At 38.4% G+C, this 18,040-nt stretch overlaps 1 protein-coding gene and 1 pseudogene across 3 annotated transcripts in view; both read right to left on the bottom strand.

Annotated features, from left to right (window-relative positions):
• RXFP1 (relaxin family peptide receptor 1) overlaps nucleotides 1-18,040 on the bottom strand; it is a 63,732-nt gene that overhangs the window by 22,456 nt on the left and 23,236 nt on the right. For 2 of the 3 annotated variants that reach the window (XM_065903894.1, XM_065903895.1), the window contains exons 8-10: nucleotides 7,153-7,224; nucleotides 6,011-6,082; nucleotides 1,411-1,482 (exon numbers count right to left, since the gene is read on the bottom strand). In XM_065903894.1, coding sequence (XP_065759966.1) covers nucleotides 1,411-1,482; nucleotides 6,011-6,082; nucleotides 7,153-7,224 — 216 coding nt within the window. The remainder of the gene's footprint in view (nucleotides 1-1,410; nucleotides 1,483-6,010; nucleotides 6,083-7,152; nucleotides 7,225-18,040) is intronic. The other variant, XM_065903896.1, reaches the window with a different exon arrangement.
• Nucleotides 8,453-16,253, bottom strand: LOC136146002 (ribosomal oxygenase 2 pseudogene; annotated as a pseudogene).

Here is an 18,040-nt window from a genome sequence, read left to right as displayed (position 1 = left end):
TTAGAAGAAATCATAAGAGAAAAACTTCATGACATTGGATTAGGCAGTGATTTCTTGTATACCATGATACCAAAAGCATAGGTAACAATAGAAAAAAAATATAAGAATTGGAGTACATCTAAATCTAAAACTTTTGCGCACCAGAAAACACTATCAACAGAGTGAAAAGGCAACCTACAGAATAGGAACATGTATTTGTAAATCATATATCTGAAATTATTTACTATCTAAAATATATATGATCCTACAACTTAACAGGGGTTCCCAGTGGTAAAGAACCCACCTGCCAATGCAGGAGATATAAGAGACGCAGGTTTGAACTCTGGGTCAGGAAGATCCCTGGAGGGCATGGCAACAACCCACTTCAGTATTCTTACCTAGAGAATCCCATGGACAGACAGGCCTGGTGCACTGCAGCCCATAAGGTCACAAAGAGTAGGACACAACTGAAGTGACTCAGCATGCATGCACAGCTTAACAATGAAAAACCAAACAACCCAATTTAAAAATGAGTAAAGGACCTGAGTAGACATTTTCCAAAGAAGACGTGCAAATGATTGATAAGCACATGAAAAGATGCCCAACATCATTAATCATTAGAGAAAAGCAAATCAGAACCACAGTGAAATGCCATGTCACATCCATTAGGTTGGCTCTTATTAAAAAAATGCAAAATTATAAGTGCTGTTGAAAATGTGGAGAAATTAGAATCTTTGTGCACTGTTAGAATGTAAAATAGTTGCAGCCACTATAGAAAAGAGTATGAGGTTTCCTCAAAAAATTAAAAATAGAGTTACCATATGATCCAGTAATACTATTTCTGGGGCTATATACCCCCAAAGAATTGAAAGCAAGTTCTTTAACTGATATTTACACACCCATGTTCGTAGCAGCCCTACTCATAACAGCTAAAATGTGGAAACAACTCAAGTGTCCATCAATGGAAAAATGGATAAATACAATGTGGTACTTACACACAATGGATTGCTAATATGGATGATAATATTCAGAAATTCTGACACATGCTACAGCATGGATAAAACTTGAAGACATTAGGCTAAGTGAAATAAGCCAGCTGTAAAATAACAAGGTATGTATGATTCTACCTATATGAGATACCTAGAGATGCCAAAATCATAGAGACCAAACAGTGATAGAAGCCAGTTGGGGAGGGGTGTCGATGGGGAGTTAGTGTTTAATAGGTATGGAGCTTCAGTTTGGAAAGCAGGAAAAGTTCCAGAAATGGATGGTGGTGATGGTTACACAACAGTGTGAATGAACTTGATACCACTGAACTGTACACTTAAAAATGGTTAAAATGGTAAACACACATACTGATGTGTATTTTAATGGCAATTTTAGAAAATAAAACAAATTAAAAATAAAGATAAAAATTCATGTCAATCTTACAGTTGTGAGAGCTCCTTCAGATCCTTAAAGATATGTGGAGAAAGATTTTCAATCTTATTGCTTCCTAAATCCCTAGGGAAATAATTGCAAACATGTCATGTTATTTTCTTAAGACTTTATCCATAGTTCTGTGGTTTATTAGAAAACCATTATACAACTTTCAAACAATGCTATTAGTGAGTTGTATTAATTGGTGGTGGTGGTTTAGTTGCTAAATTGTGTCTGACTCTTGCAATGCTGTGGGCTGTAACCCACCAAGCTCCTCTGTCCATGGGAGTTTCCAGGCAAGAGTGCGGAAGTGGGTTGCCATTTCCTTCTCCAGGGGATCTTCCCAACCGAGGGATGGAACCCAGGCCTCCTGCACTGCAGGCTGATTCTTTACTGACTGAGCCACCAGGAAATTAATAGAAGTCAAAACTTTAAAAAGGGAATGAAATGGTAAAAGAAAAATATTTCCTAATTTTATTCCTCATTCAGAGACAATGCTTGATGGTATCTGATCTGGTTCTAATAGATCCAGTTTTCTAATTTAATTAATACTGTGCCATCTTCTTTTCTCTTTTTCCCCTCTGCCACCTCTCTCTTTCCCTCCCATCCATTCTTCTTTCCTTCCTTCTGTGCTAAAGTAGAAATATGGTTTGGAGACTTAATTTTTTCTTTTGTTTCAGTTGATTATGGTTTTTAACTGGAAGTGGATTATTTCAGGTTCCAGTTTCTTCCATAGCTGATATACACCGGGTCTTATACACTCCTGGAGCAGGATACTTCATATATGTATAGAGGTTGCGCTGCCCACTGTGGTGTGGCTGTAGCTTAGCCGTGAGAAGACTTTGGATAGTACCAGCTCTTATGGTAGCTCTGACAGTGGCAACTCTCATGCGAAAGGCCTAGAATTCTTCTAAGCAAGATAGGCTTGATCTCTCCAATGTCATCACGAGAAACTAAGAGAAAGTCTAACCACTTTCCCTATCTATCCTCAAGTCATGCTAGTTGCCACAGGGAGAGATAAGGATGTAGATCTAGTTGCTATGTAAATTGGAGTGCTTATAAATCAAATGTTAGATTATTGAATTTGAAAGGGCAAGGCAGTTTTAGATTGAGTTTTAAAACTAAAAACAAGTAATATAATCAAAATGATAAATATCTTTGCTGTAAATGTTCTGTTTTCAAATTGTAATCTGATCCTTGAGACTGTTTTTGTTATTTACATATTTATGGGTGACTTGTCTATGTGGATAGATTCTCTGATTTGATAACCAAAGGAATCTTTCAAAAATTTCATCCCCTTTTAAAAATTCTTCAATCTCTCACTGCTGAATAGTAGATAAAATCAAAACTGCTTACTGTGATAGAAAAAAGTCTTTAAATATTTTGTACAGTCCAGCTTAGTTTCCTACCACTTTCTGCTCAGTTAAATTGGCTTTCACCAGGACCTGAAAGCACCTCAGTATTCCAACCTCCAGGTTTTTGCATGGGTGCTTGCTTCCTTCTACCTGGAAAAAGCTTTACTTCTGGTCCTTCAGGTGAACACCTCTAAGATTCTGTTCAGGAAAAAAATCAAGGAGTTACTGTAGAGCAGAGGGAACTATACTCAATATCTTGTAATAACCTATAATGGGAGAGAACCTGAAAAAGAATGGATATGCAAAACCGAATCATTTTGCTCTACGCTTGAACCTAACACAATGTTGTAAATCAACCAGACTTTTTTTGGGGCTGTGCTGGGTCTTGGTTGCTGCGCACAGGCTTTCTCTAGCTGTGATGATGGTGGGGGCTACTCTCTAGTTGAAGTGCTGAGGCTCCTCACTGTGGTGTCTTCTCTTGCTGCAGAGCGTGAGCTCTAGGTGTGCCAGCTTCAGCAGTTGTGGCTCATGGGCTCTGGGGCATGGGTTCACTAGTTGTGGACAATGGGCTTAGGTTCTCCTCGGCATGTGGGATCTTCCTGGACCAGGGATTGAACCTGTATCCCCTGCATAGGCAGGTGGATTCTTAACCACTGGACCACCTGGGAAGCCCAACTACACTTTTAAAAAAGATTCTTTTCACATGTGCTTCTTTCATGACTGGGAGAGTTAGGCGTTCTCACAGACAGCACTTACAACCTCATATTAAAACTTTTCCTGTCCCTACATTCTCTTCTGAAGGGTGTGAGCTCTTTCAGGGCAAGATCTGGGTTTCCCAGCATATAGTTTAGTTTTGGACTAGCTACTCTTTCCATCCCTACTGGCAGACTATTAATAGACTGAAGATCTGTTTTCATATTTAAGTAAAAGGGGCAGGATGATTCCAGTTCCTTGTATGGGAAGCCAAGTAAAATATCGATTATGCTAGTGAGGCGATGTGAAAAACAGATTTAGAAGAGTCCACTAGAATATTAAATCTCTAATTACCATGTTCAGCCATTTCTGGTGAGAGTGCTGACTTTGGCTACTAAAGCAATTCTGACAAATATTTCTTTCATCATCAATCACGTAATGGGGACCATTTGGTTTAGATCCTAAGTGACAAGAACAAAGACCATTTTCTCAGTTTCATTTAGGAAAGTTGGTCTAAACTTAACTGGACTTGAAGTCTATTTCTGAATGGGCTCAGCAAACACATTGTCACCTTGAGTAGTTGCTTTAAAAGCACATATTAGGGCTTCCTTGGTGTTTCAGTGGTTAAGAACCCGTCTTAAGACAGGAAGATTCACGTCTTAAGATGGAAAGTGAATCTGACTGTTGTTAATTTTACCCTCATTAATTCTGTCAGTGGGATCAAGCTAGAAGGGGCACAGAGCGAAGACCAACCTTCTTTCAAAAGGTGAGTCACTCATTTTAGGTCTAGACGCATCCATTTAAGGGACCTTCCTGGTGACTCAGATGGTAACGAATCTGTCTGCAGTGCAGGAGACATGGGTTTGATCCCTCTGTTGGGAAGATTCCCTAGAGATGGGAATAGCAACCCACTCCAGGATTCTTGCCTGGAGAATTCCATGGATAGAGGAGCCTGATGGGCTACAGTCCATGGGGTCAGAAAGAGTCAGAAAAGATTGAGTAACTAACACTTTCATGTTCATCCATTTAAAACCATTATCTCTTAGAAAACATGCCATTTTCATCCTTGTAAATCTGATTTTTCAGGCATGGGATTTGACAGGATTTAGGTAGGACTAATATTTGGTGTGGGGACCCTCTCTGCCCCTTTGTAGCTCTTTCTTTTACCTCTGAACCTGGATTAGCACTGATGAGGACTAAGTGTCCTGCCCTATGCTCACCACTGGTTTCTTAAAGATAAATTTGCTGTCCTTCTCTAGCAGTGGGTTAGAGCAGTGTTGGATGTATTTTATTTGTTAATTTCTCCTGACTTAATTCTTTCTTGCACCCATACCTTAGGGCCACCGTGCAAGTTAGAATTTGGAGAAACTGACTTCTAGTATTCAGACTGGAGTTGCAAGTATGATAAAACAAGGAAAATTATGGACCCCTTGAGTAACTTGTATTTTAATGGCTAGATAATGCCTTTTGAGTCACCTGCATGCACTGCTCCCCACTGCTGAGAATAAAACAATTTCCTATGTGCTGATGGTATATTCATTTGTCAGACACCAGGAGTCATTACAGCAGATGCTTGGTTCTGATACCTAATGAGATTTTCTTGTGTGTTTTGTGAATGATTGGTACTGTCTACCAAAAAGTGCTTCAAGCCCATGGTTATGGAAAAAATGTTGGGGCTTCAACTGCTTGTTTACTGAAGTTTTGGAGCAGAATGCTGGATTGTTTTCTGAGGGATGTTTTTGCCTGTGGCATGCATGTTTCCTCCACTTGTCTTAGTATGCAGGTAAGGTGTCCTGAGCAACATTTTAGTTACTTTCTTTTTCATGGAAAAGTTTTAATGAATCCAAGTTCTGCCCAGCTAATTGTCAAAACATGTAGTTTTATTTACTCTCCAGATTCTTTTTAGAAAACAAAAAATCAAACTAGTGGCTAGCCCAGACTTTAACAAAACCCCAACTGAAGAAATCAAGCCATAAAAAAAAATAAAAACTGTCTGAAGAGCATGTGCTTCCTCCACTGTCTTAAGTGTATTTTATTTGGAGAATCAACTACTATGTGGCTTGACACAAGGCTTTGATTCATCAGAGACTTCTTTACTGTCCTTTGGAACTGTGTCATTGATCTTAAAAAGGGATGCTATAAATAGCTGTCTCAAGCTGCTCTCTTGACCATTATTACAGGTTTGGATGTTGTTATCCATGGCAGTGTCTAATCTTATAGATCCAAGATTATCCTGTGGTTTCAGAACCAGCAAAGTGATGTCTTTTTATCTGCTGATTTCTGAATCCTCACTCTCTAAAAAGCTTAAAGATAAATTTGCTATCCGTCTCTAGCAGCGGGTTAAAGTGATGTAAGATATATTTTATTTATTAATTTCCCCTGGCTTTATTCTCCTTCACAGCTGTTTCCTTTACTTAACTTTCCTCGAATATTTAATTTATAGTTTCCTTTAACACATATTTGCTAAGCTTTCAGAATTCCTGAAATTCCCGTGGCTCAGGGTATACAGAAATAGTGCTATATGTGTCATCAAACTTACAAAATATATGTGTAATCAAACTTACAATTCATCTAGTTTCTGGAGAGGTGCAAACGTATTTTCACTAAGGTGATTAATTTTGTTTTTCCTCATTACCCTGAAAGTAAAAAGAAAAAAGATGTTGTAGCTTCTGGAGGTTAACTTACAGTGAGTTATTGGAGAGGAGATTAACAACCTGCAAAAACAAAGATAATTATGTACAATGCATTTCCACATCAAGATACGTTGAAATAGTATGATAAATTATCCAAGCTCATTTTAATCTTAAATTTCCCCAATCTTTTAATGGTGATAAAAGTTAAATAGTGTTCACATTTTAAAGTGTTTTAGGGAAGAGCTCCACAGGGATAAGAGTGAAAAATCTCGACCCTTGAGAATACAGTCTGAGTATCAGCACAACTGTCTTAAAGTGGCCTGTGAAGTCTTTGTGGTATGTCTGTCTAACAAAATATACCCCCGCACCCAACACCACAATAGCACTCGTGCACATTGGGTAGTTGCTGTGATTTAAAGTGGAGGTGCTGGAAGATGTCTACTCTAAGCTGGACCAACTCAGAAGATCTCTGATTTGCAATGCTGAATCAGACTGTAAGGCCTGACAGTTCATTTCTGCACTGATCTGGTGTTATGAGCTAGCAACATGGATTTAAAATAAGACAGAGCAGCATAGGAGAAATTATATTTGATAACATTCTAAGGTTTATCCTGGTGGGTGTCACAATCATATCCTCATAGATGTGAACATTCTGCAACTTTTGAAAAAAAATTATAATTAATTTTTTCCCACAACCTTTGCAGTAATAATTCTCATAGAGTAGGACTTCATCTTGGTATTTCTCAAACTGCCATCCAAGGACAGATTTTAGGTGGTTTATGAGAATTTTTTTCCACTAAATTGGGTATTACTTAAGTTTGAGAAAAATAGGTCTCATGTAAGATAGTACCACTGTGATGATTCATGTACTGATACATTGTGAATCTGTGGTTACACCTGCTTTGAACTTCAGTAATTTTGCCATTGTGCTTCCATTTCAAAAAACTTCAAACTGAGAGGGAACATTTGCTATAATTACTGTGCATGTATATGCCAGATTCTGTTCACATAAATGATTCATTTTGTTTGTAAAGAGATAAAACATTACTTCAAAAAGACAAAACATTACTTACAAAACAGTTAAATTACTGCAGGAAATAAAAGTCAAATTTCTTAAATTATGGATATGGTTGCCTTCAAAATCCCTGAAATATAAAAATAAAAGTGACAAAGCTAAATTTTAATCACAAACAGAAATAAATTGGTTAAGAATTATTTAAGTTTTCTCATAAAATATCTTTTCCCCCACATTCTGTTTATTTCATATAAATTCTCATATAATGTAAGTGTAGCCACCTACCTAATAGCTGAAATGATATATTTATATACAATGTTTCTTTTTTCTGTGTTAATAGTAAAAATGCTTTGAGTGGCATGTATCGGGTATTCATATGGATACATACGCTATCCTAACTAATGTGAAAAGAATGAAAAAATCACATGAAATACTTATGTTGTAAATACCACAACTTAGCATGCAAGCTAAGTCACTTCAGGCATGTCTGACTCTTTGCGACCCTATGGATTATACTCCACTAGGTCCTCTGTCCATAGGATTCTCCAGGTGACAATACTGGTGTGGGTTGCCATGCCCTCCTCCAGGGGATCTTCCCAACCCAGGGATCGAACCTGTGTCTTCTGAGGCTCCTGAATTGCAGGCAGATTCTTTACCACTGAGCCACCAAGGAAGCCCCACCAACTATATAAACAGATACCAAACAGTGATCCATGTTAAACATCTGTCCAGAGGTCCAGAGGTCCCCATGACATTTCTCTAAGTGGTGTGCTTCTACTTGCTCAGAAGATCCTACTATTGTTGCAGAAGTTGCCGCTGCCAAAATAAAGTTTAACCTCTACTTCCTTTACCTAAACATTCCCCAGAAAAACTTCTCAATAGCCTTTCACCACTGAGAACACCCTTTCTTGTTTTAGTGTATGGCCACATAGGCCAGTGCAGAGGGAAACCCACAACTGCCCTTGGCTGTCCACTCCCAATTCAGGACGCTGTGTGCAGACGTGATTTGAGCTCCCTTGCTGTGTGATGCTAGGTCACCTACAGGAGTCTGGTCTGAACATCAAAACTGGTCAAATAGTTGATGTCTTATTATCCCTACTTCAGAGTTATCATGAAGGCATTCTTCTGTCTTTTATCTATCATTAGGCTTATGGTGGAAGTTTGTGGAACAGAGTAAGCTGAGCTCAGGAATACACTTTCAGAAATAGATGCTGGCTCTTAAATCTATTCATTTTACCCCAACACTTTGCTGACTGGTCACCATACCATGGAGAGCCATTCAGGAAAAATTGGGACTAAAATACATGAGCTGAAGTGTGACACAGCTACTAAAATCATGAGCACTGATAGATGTGCCTTTATTCTGCTGGCAAGGCTGTATCTGGGATAGTCATTTTGTTTTGACACTGCAATAAAAATAGATGCAGACAAATCAAAGTCTATCTGAAAAACCTAGAAGGCCAGCATGTAAGGGTTCTAGAAATCAAGTCAATGGGACAAAAGCATGTATTTATCACAGAGAAGAGCAAGCCAGAGAGATATATTTGAAGTCAGGCATAGGGTTTTTCTTTTTGGCATTATATTACAAAATCAAATTTACTGGTTGAAGGACACAAAGCATTTCAAATTTAAGCTCACAGCCCATGGTATACAGAGACTAAGCTTTTTATTACTATAGTGATTTAGCAATGGCATATACTGTAACATACCATAAGAATTCTATAGACAGGATTTCTGTATTATATGGAATATTGTATTAAAATCTTAAATTTTGATCCTAGATTACCCTTTTAAAGACAAACTTCTATTATTTTATTAAGTTGGAAATGAAACACATATATTGGGTCATTAGGTTTGGCCAAGGCTTTCGGCCTTCCATTACATAGGCTGTCAGTGACAAAAACTGTTCATTTCTTTTTCCTGTTTTTGTTGCTGTTACCATGAATCTACCACCAAGGGGGTGACCCTCTCTTGAACCTCACAAAATATCTTTAGGAGAGTTGATGTTCTTTTCTTGTTAGCTACACTTGTAACTTTTTTTTCTATTAAAGTAGTAAAAATATTTCATTTAACATTCATATTAATTTACTAATTTGTAAAAGTCAGAAGAGGTATACACTAGGGAATTTTGATTAAATTGTTGCCTTCAATGTTGAGTTTATTTCAATCTTTATTTGTGAATTTGCTTTGGCTTTCTTTCTAAAATTAGAGGTACTAGCTCTTGATATTCAGGGATCAGGTATACAAACCTGCTGCTTGTGCCAGCGCCCCAAGCTCTAAGTGACTCAAGGGGGTGTTTTACTTACTTAATTCCTGGATCACTTTTCTAACTTAATGAGCCTCTGAATCTAACCACTTTGTTTTTTCCTTTATATATAGCAGGACTGGTTGAAAATGAAAATTTGGTTCTTGGATCTGAAGTACAATAACAGAAAACAAAAATAATCTTTCCTGCTCAGCGCCCTCTCTCATCCCCTAGTGGCATTATAAACATGCAAATCTCCTCTACCTCTACTTCCTTCCCTGCCTTTTAAACACTTCTGGCTCTTTCACAGAGAAAATCTAGGCAATGAAGGCAGGAAAATCCTTTGCCTTTCTGCCCGACTTCTGTAATTTACCTGTATGGGCACCTGCCCAACATCTGTAATTTACCCGAATGGCTACCTGGTCTCCTTCACCCAGTGTGTAATGACCTTCCTCTTATTTTAGGCTAATCCTATGTTTTCTGAGTTTGGTTTGTGAATTTGCAAACTCCAGGACATAGTGAAGGAAAGGGGAGCCTAGCCTGCTGCAGTCCATGGGGTCACAAAGAGGTGGACATGACTGAGCAGCTGAACATGTCCTAAAATATATGGTCAATTTTGGTGACTATTTTTCAGCCTTTTCTCACTTTCAAGTTTATATCTATTAGGATTAAATGCAGCTACATAGAACAGAGGGTTTCCCAGGTGGCTCAGTGGTAAAGAACCTGCCTGTCAATGGAGGAGACACAGGAGATGCAGGTTAGATTCCCTGGGTTGGGAAGATCCCCTGGAGAAGGAAATGGCAACCCTTCCCAACCAGTATTCTTACCTGGAAAATCCTATGGACAGAGAAGCCCATGAGGTCACAAAGAGTTGGATACAACTTAGTTACTGAACAAGTACTCTCGCAGGCATGCACATAGAACAGAGAACCAACTATGATAGCATAATATCACAAGGATTTAAAAAAAAAATCTAGGGTTATGTAGTCCAAGGCTAGACTGGTAATTTTACCAAGTTGTTAGAAACCCAAGATCTCAAATTCATCGTTCATATGCCCTTGTCTTTGTAGTCCAAGAAGATTCTAAAGCTCAAGCCATCATATCCATCTTTTCTGGATAAGAAAAGAAAGGAAGGGTCTGCCTGTTTCTCTATAAGGGGATTTTCCAGAAGTTCCACCTGACACTTCTTCATTACTTAGAGCCTAGTCATGTGACTCTGTCTGGAGCCCGGGAGTCTGGGAAAGTAATATTTCAGCGGGGTACACTGACACCCCAAACAAATCAGTTCTGGTGTTGAGAAGGGACTTGGCAGTTTGATATGTGCCAATCAGTTAACTCATTAACAATGTTATTTAGGTCTGCCTATCGTTTTTTGGTTTTACTTGATCTTTCACAGAACGAAAGAGGCTGATTCTTATCTCTTACCAATTACATGTGTTTATTTTTCTTTTGTTTTGGTGGTTAGATGCATCTATTCGGCGCATATATACTCCTAATATAATATCTTATATTGGAAATTTCATTTATTTTTTATTATTTTGAAAATAGTTATTTATTCCTTTGGCTGTGTAGGATCTTAGTTGTGGCATGTGGGATCTTCATTGCATCATACGAGATCTTTCCTTGCAGTGCACAGACTCTCTGGCTGAGATGTGCAGGCTTAGTTGTTCCACAGCATGTGGGATCTTAGTTCCCTGATTAGGGACCACACCTGTGTCCCCTGAATTGAGATTCTTAACCACTGGACCATCAGCGAAGTCCCACACTATAGCATTTATATGTCCTTCTTTGTACTGCTTAATTCAAATTGGCCAGAATTCTACTATTTAGAAAAAAAAATGTCTGTTTATTTTTTTTTTTTGGTCGGCATTTACATGGCATACTTTGGAGCAGTCTTTTATTTTTAATCTTTCTTAATCACTTAGTTACAGTTGCATTTTTTTTTTTTTTGTAAATAGTGTTCAGTTAGGTTTTGCTTCATGAGCCAATCTGAAAATCTTTTTTTTCTTTTTAGTAGGTAATTTTAGGCCACTTATGTTCATTGACAAGGCTAATATGTCTGACCTTCGCCTGCTATTTAAAAATATTATTTTATATATATATATAATTTAAATAATACAATTATTGAAGCTGTGTGTTTTCTACCACACTGGATTAAAGAAACTTGTTGAAGTATGGTTTTTGTCACCTTCTGGGACATTTAGTAATTTGCTGTTCTTTCTTTTATGTACCTGTTAGTACATATGGCCAACTGATCACCTGTAAAATGTACGTCTCATCTTTTTTTTTTTTTTTTTTTTTTTTTCTTTGTACGTCTCATCTTATTAGACACACAGGTAAGAAAAGTTACATTCATTGTGTCCTTGGGTCAAAGCAGCAGGGGCTTCTTAGTACACAAATCTTGGCAGAATCAAGTGTCTACTATTTTATATATACATATTAATATTAAAAAGCAGTGAAAGGAACAGATTGCCTGGATTTGACATTCTGTGCAGAAGGATAATAGGAGGTGTTGCTTTTGCTTTTCCTCCTCTGTAGTAAGCTACCCTTGACAGAACTGGCTGAACTGTTTCAAATTTGCTTCAATGCATCCATATGTGATAAAAGGAAAGCGAAGTCCCTGAGACTCTGTTTCCTCATTTCCCATCATGTGTGTCTCTCACCTGTTCTTTCAGGAATGAGAGTAAACCATCTTCTCTCCAGCTTCATCAGCTGGATCTCGACCGGGTCCTACGGTGAGGACAATGTGGTCTCTAAACTGCAGTCTCACTGTGTTGTCCAACCTTGGTATCCGTCCATCTGGTGTTGAAAAGCTCTGCCCCACCTCCCACATAGTAAGGAGAGAATCCATTCATGGCAACATCCTTCCTCATGTCTGCTGAAGGCAGTTCTTTGATGCCCTCTAGCTGGTCTGCAAGCATCCTCAGAAAGCCACCTTATTTATCTTTTTGTTGCAATACCTGTGATTTCCACCTGCGGGAGCAGCCGCCGGCGGGTGCCCGTCTGCCTTTGTGGTATCAAAGCCCCAAACACGAGCCCCAAAATGGTGTCCAAAAGGAAATCCCCCCACGAACTGCTCCGGAGGTGGGGATGGTCACGTGCGTGGAGTGGGCCAGCCCCTCGGGCGTGTCCGCTTGCTGGACGGTCCCTCTGCCGGCTTCAGCGTGAACTCTGTCCTCGCCATCCGCGCTTCACCCCCGCGCCCGCGGCGGGCACCGTGAGTTGGTACAGGGCCCGTGTTTCCCTCCAGCCGAGGATGAAAACCTCGACGTCATCGTAGTGGGGCGGCAGGCCCGGACCTCCCGCGGGAGTTGTGTACACATCGGAGCCGAAGTAGCGCTCCAGCTTCTGCTGGACCTTCCAGAGCTCATCCTTAATTCTCCGAGGCTAGTGAAATGGAACTGTTGCACCTTTCTGATCAAAATCTTTTCGCAGCTGAAGAAAGTGCACTTTGCCCTCTTGATTTAAAACCTTCTTCCCACGGACACACCTGTAGACATTTTCGAATCTTCCATAGTACATACCCTGGCTGTACAGACTCTTCAGATCTGAGAGCGTGAAGAGCAAGTTCAAGGTCATCTCTCTGGATGAGAAGGGGCTTCTGCTCCCGGAACTCCTTGAAAAAAGTCTCGGATTTGATGGGCGAGATTAAACTTTCAAAGAGGCCACAGGGGCTGTCAGAGTTGAAAGGGGAAGGCCCACCGGCTGCCTCCACCTTCACCTGCTTAGGAACAGTCCCCTTTTCCTTCCCATCCCCTGCAGGCTTCTCTTAGAGGAGGCAGTGAGGAAATGCAAACCAGACTCAAGCCCTGTTGAGGGCAGCCTCCCTATATTGTTTTTGTAGGTTAAAAAAATCTTTGAACAAATGACTTAAAATTTTTATTTCTTCTAATATTTAAAAACTTTGTATATTGTACTGGTTACCTTTATAACTTTATCCAATACACTCTATCTTCTTCTTTTTAGAGAGTAACACTAGTACTTAGCAATTCCTATTATTAGAAATGATGAAATTAGTATATATTGTCTTTCTGTCTTTCCTTCTATCTGTCTCTCACCATAGGATTTTGATCAATTATATGCTATTTATGAATGTTCATCTTAGGAATATCAAATATCCACATACTAGTAGATTTCTTAGTTTTAAATGACATCTTTTGACACCTAGCTATTTTTTGTAGCAGTTTTATGGTTTCGCTTTATTCATTTTGAAACTGGCTTCCCTTTTAAGTTATTGCGTTCTCTTCCTGAATTGAGCCCTTTGTCATTATGTGATACCTTTCTTTATCCCCGGTGATAGTCTTGGTTCAAAAGGCTCTTTTTCTCCAGGGTTAACACAGCCCCTCCAGCCTTTAAAAAAATTACCGCTGCATTTCTTATCTTCATTTAGCAGCATTGTGTTATAATATCTCTTTTTTCTCTGGTTTCCACAAGCTCTTTTCCTTTATCTTTGGTTTTCAGCAGCTTGATTATCATTTATCAAGTTTTTTCCTTTCTACTGCTGTTAGTTTTTTCCTCTGAGGTTCTTAGATTTTTTGGGTTCATTCTGTTATTTTAGAAAATTCTTGGTCATTATCTTTTTAGATATTTCTTTAAAATTGAGCAGGACCCTGTGTCTCCTGACTTGCCTCTTGTTTCTTGAAAAGTTTTATCCTCTTTCTCGAATTCCAAGGAATGAATTTAATCAGAGAAGTGAGAAAATGCAGAAACAAAGGAAAACAGTCAGCAAGACTGTTAGCCATAAAACAAAGTCAAGGACATTAAGTTCCTCCTTCAGGGCTGTAGCTAACATCCTGAGCCATGTCCTTGAGTTGTTTTGAGGATAGTCACCCTCACCAGGTGGAGGAAGTTAACTGCTGACCACCAGCATGTAGTTCCTAGACTGACAGGAACCAGAAAGTTGATGATTGAGATTGCTGAAACACCACCTTGCTACCTCACCATCAACCAATCAGAGAATTGAACCTCAGTTGATCATGCACCCTGCAATATTATCCCTCACCTTATCTTTAAAAACCCTTCCTTGAAAGTCATCAGGGAGTTTGGGTTTTTTGAGCATGAACTGTCTGTTCTCCTTGCTTGATACCTGCAATAAATGCTGTCCTTTCCTTGACCACCTCTGGTGTCAGTATATTGACCTTGCTATATGTCTGGAGAACAGACCCAAGTATTGTTTGATGACATCTTGTTTTTCCTCTCTTCTTTTTTTGTGACCCTTTAATGCAGTTTTAGGCAATTTTATATTATCCTGCAACTTTTGGATTCTTGGCTCTGTATTTCATGTTTTTTTTTTTTTCTTTTTAATTCAAATGAAAGCTTTCTATTGATCTATCTTCAAGGTGATTGATTCTTTGCTCAGCTGTGTTCAGCCTGCTGCGAAGCCTGTTGCAGTAATTCTCTGATTCTCTTTAAAGCTTCCATCTTTTTTGCAGACATTTTCCACATGTGCATGTATGTTGCCTACTTTTTCCAATAAATCAATTAACTGATTAATCATAAGTTTTTTAAGAAATATTTTTTGATGTGGACCATTTTTAAAGTCTTTGTGGAATTTATCACAACACTGCTTCTGCTTTATGTTTTGTTATTTTTTGGCTATGAGGCATGTTGGATCTAAGCTCCCCAACTAGGAATCAAATCTGCACCCCTTGCATTGAAAGGGGAAGTCCCAACCACGGTACTGCTGGGGAGGTCCCAATTAAGAGTATTTTAATTTCTTTGTTTGGTAGCTATAACATCCGAGTTATCTCTAGGTCTGGGTCTGTTGATTGCTTTATAATGTGACAAAGATTGTTCTTCTCTTTTTGAGGACTGGACTTTCTCAGCATTGCTGTCAATCATAACTCAGAAGCTCCAGCCCACTTTGTAATGGTACAGGATCCTGGGCTGGAGAGGCTTATCTGCTCATGTTGCTGGAGTAGAGAGCTTTGGCTTCTACCACCCTTTTGGGTTCCCAGGTGGCTCAGTGGTAAAGAACTTGCCTGCCAATGCAGAAGGTGCAAGAACTGCGGGTTTGATCCCTGGTTTTGAAAAATCCCCTGGAGGAAGAAATGGCAACTCATTCTAGTATTCTTGCCTGGGAAATTCCATGAAGAGAGGAGCCTGGTGGGCTACAGTCCATGGGGTCACGGGGTTGGACATGACTGAGCACACTCACACAGTGGGATCATAAAGATTTTGCTTCCTAAGAGGGATGTGTCTCAGGAAGAAGGAGGGGTTTGTGCCTGTGGGCCACCAAAGAAGACTGTCTAGTTTTTTTAATCACTCCTAGCTTTGCTGTGAGTTGGTGGAGTCCAGAGGAAAAGAGCCTGTTAGGATTAACTGACTCCCTTGAGTCTGGGGTTCACAGCTATTCCAAAGGGTTACACTATCCCACACTTAACCTTTACAGGTTTATTACAGTTTTAGGAGTTTTCTTTGTACCAGTTTTATGGCCATCAACTCTTCACCCTGTGCTCTGCTAAAGGCGAAATACTGTAGATGTCCTATCTCTCCTGGTCATGCCTTAGAATTCAGTTTACTTGCTTGCCTTATGACTGTAGCTCTCTGATGGGCTTGAGAAAATTGTGGTTGTGTAGATTGTAAAGTTCTTTCTCATTGGTAGAGAGGGAGCAATATTGTCTTGGGGTTGTTTATACCTTCAGCACAGCATTTTTGGAATGGAATTGTAATATATACTATTTTCTTTATATATATTTATAATATGTGTAACAAATATATTATATATGATATATTATATTTATAATATCTATTTTATTTATATTATACTTTATATATTTTATATATTACAATATATAATATATAAAAATACTGTTTATATTTTCTTTATATTTCATATTACGATCTTGAAATTGCACCGTGTTGATGGAAGCAAGGTGAGTGCCTTCTTCTTTACTGTACCTGTATGTGTACATCACATCTTAATTGTTTGTCCCTTGCATGGCTTCCAGGACCTTGCTCCATAACGCATCCTCACTGGTTTCTATATTTTCAAATTCTTAATATTAGCTTCTTTTCCCTATATATAAATTTGCTTAGTCTCATCCCAAAATGAAAGTTTACTTTACTCTTGGGATCATCAGCTCAACTCTGGCGATTGCTCATCTGTTCATATGCTTATTTACTACTTACAATTCTTCCTTTTTGAATTTCGCATCTTTTATTGTGGTATTTATAGGTTTTTATTTTTTTATTGATTTGAAAGAGCCTTTGGGTTTGGCCAACCCTGGGTGGCACATTGGTAAAGAATCCACTTGCCAATGCAGGAGATGCAGGAGACACAGGTTCTATCCCTGGGTCAGGAAGATCCCCTGGAGTAGGTGATGGTAAACCACTCCAGTAGTCTTGCCTGGGAAATCTCATGGACAGAGGAGCCTGGTGAGCTACAGTCCATGAAGTTGCAAAGAGTCGGACATGACTGAGCTACTGAGTATGCATGCACATATTAAAGGTTTTAGTCTGTTGTCTGTCGTATATCTTGCAGGTATATTCTCCTAGGTTGTCATGTCTCTTTTTATTTTAGTTATATTTTTCTACTTAACCATAATTAGACAAATGTTTGCTAACAGATTTTCTAGTTTATACTTTGCTAAATGAGAGTTCATGTGCAAGGTAAAGACCTTATAATTAATTTAAAAATGAATACTTATAAAGCAAAAGTTATTAATAGCATTAAAATTGGGATAGTATTCACTATCAGGAATGCATGTGGAGTGAGTTGTTTGGATAGCTAAAACTTAAAGATTATAATTTTTATAAAGATTAAAACTTTATAAAGAAGTTTCAAAAGTCTACCTGTTTAGTAATAAACCCTAATCATCTTATTTTTATCTGAAATGTACATTTTCCTACCTTTTTAAAAGCAAAGGAAAGTTTTATCATCGTATGAGTATAAAATTTCCCACATTTGGAGGGGGGATCGAGATGGGGAATACATATAAATCCATGGCTGATTCATGTCAATGTATGACAAAAACCACTACAATATTGTAAAGTAATTAGCCTCCAACTAATAAAAATAAATGAAAAAAAATAAAATAAAATAAGTATAAAAAAAAGCTCCCACATTTGCTTCTGGTTTCAGTCAATGCATGGACTTTTAATTGCTAATTTATTAATGTAAATATTGCTCAATATTACTTATTTATTAAGTTGGCATTACTGAGTATGTAATAATAGTTAATGAATTCTTTTGAATCCAAATTTAATCACCACAAAGGATATTGCACCTAATTTGCCCTTTCCTTTGTCATCAGTGAGGGTACTATACTGTCATACCCAGATATCCTCTGGACTTAGTAATTAATGATTTAGGAGATGTTTCTCTTTCCCTAGATGGTTCCAAACCAGTGTGTTTGAATTACAGGGTCTGCTTTTTACACCATTTCTTGCTGCTGCTTTGTTATTAGGTTGATAGTTGTTACTTGTCACTAAAACCAACCTTACTAACTCCCCCCCCCCCCGCCCCATTTTCAAGTTGGCATCTCTAGTCTGCTGTGAGCTTAAAACTCCAACAATCAAACTTTTGGGAATCTCCAATAAAATAAAAGACAGAGGGAATTTTCATATGACACAGTATATGCAATTTATGTATCAAATTTTTAAGAGATATTTTGGATTTACTTCTTCATTTTTTATCTGTCTCTTAGCCACATTTACTGGATAATTGAAATTTTCGTAGGTGGACGGATGCTAAGTACTA

The sequence above is a fragment of the Muntiacus reevesi genome, chromosome 13, assembly GCF_963930625.1.
Source record: "Muntiacus reevesi chromosome 13, mMunRee1.1, whole genome shotgun sequence".
Classification (NCBI taxonomy): domain Eukaryota; kingdom Metazoa; phylum Chordata; class Mammalia; order Artiodactyla; family Cervidae; genus Muntiacus; species Muntiacus reevesi.
This window is presented reverse-complemented; position numbering and strand designations above follow the sequence as displayed.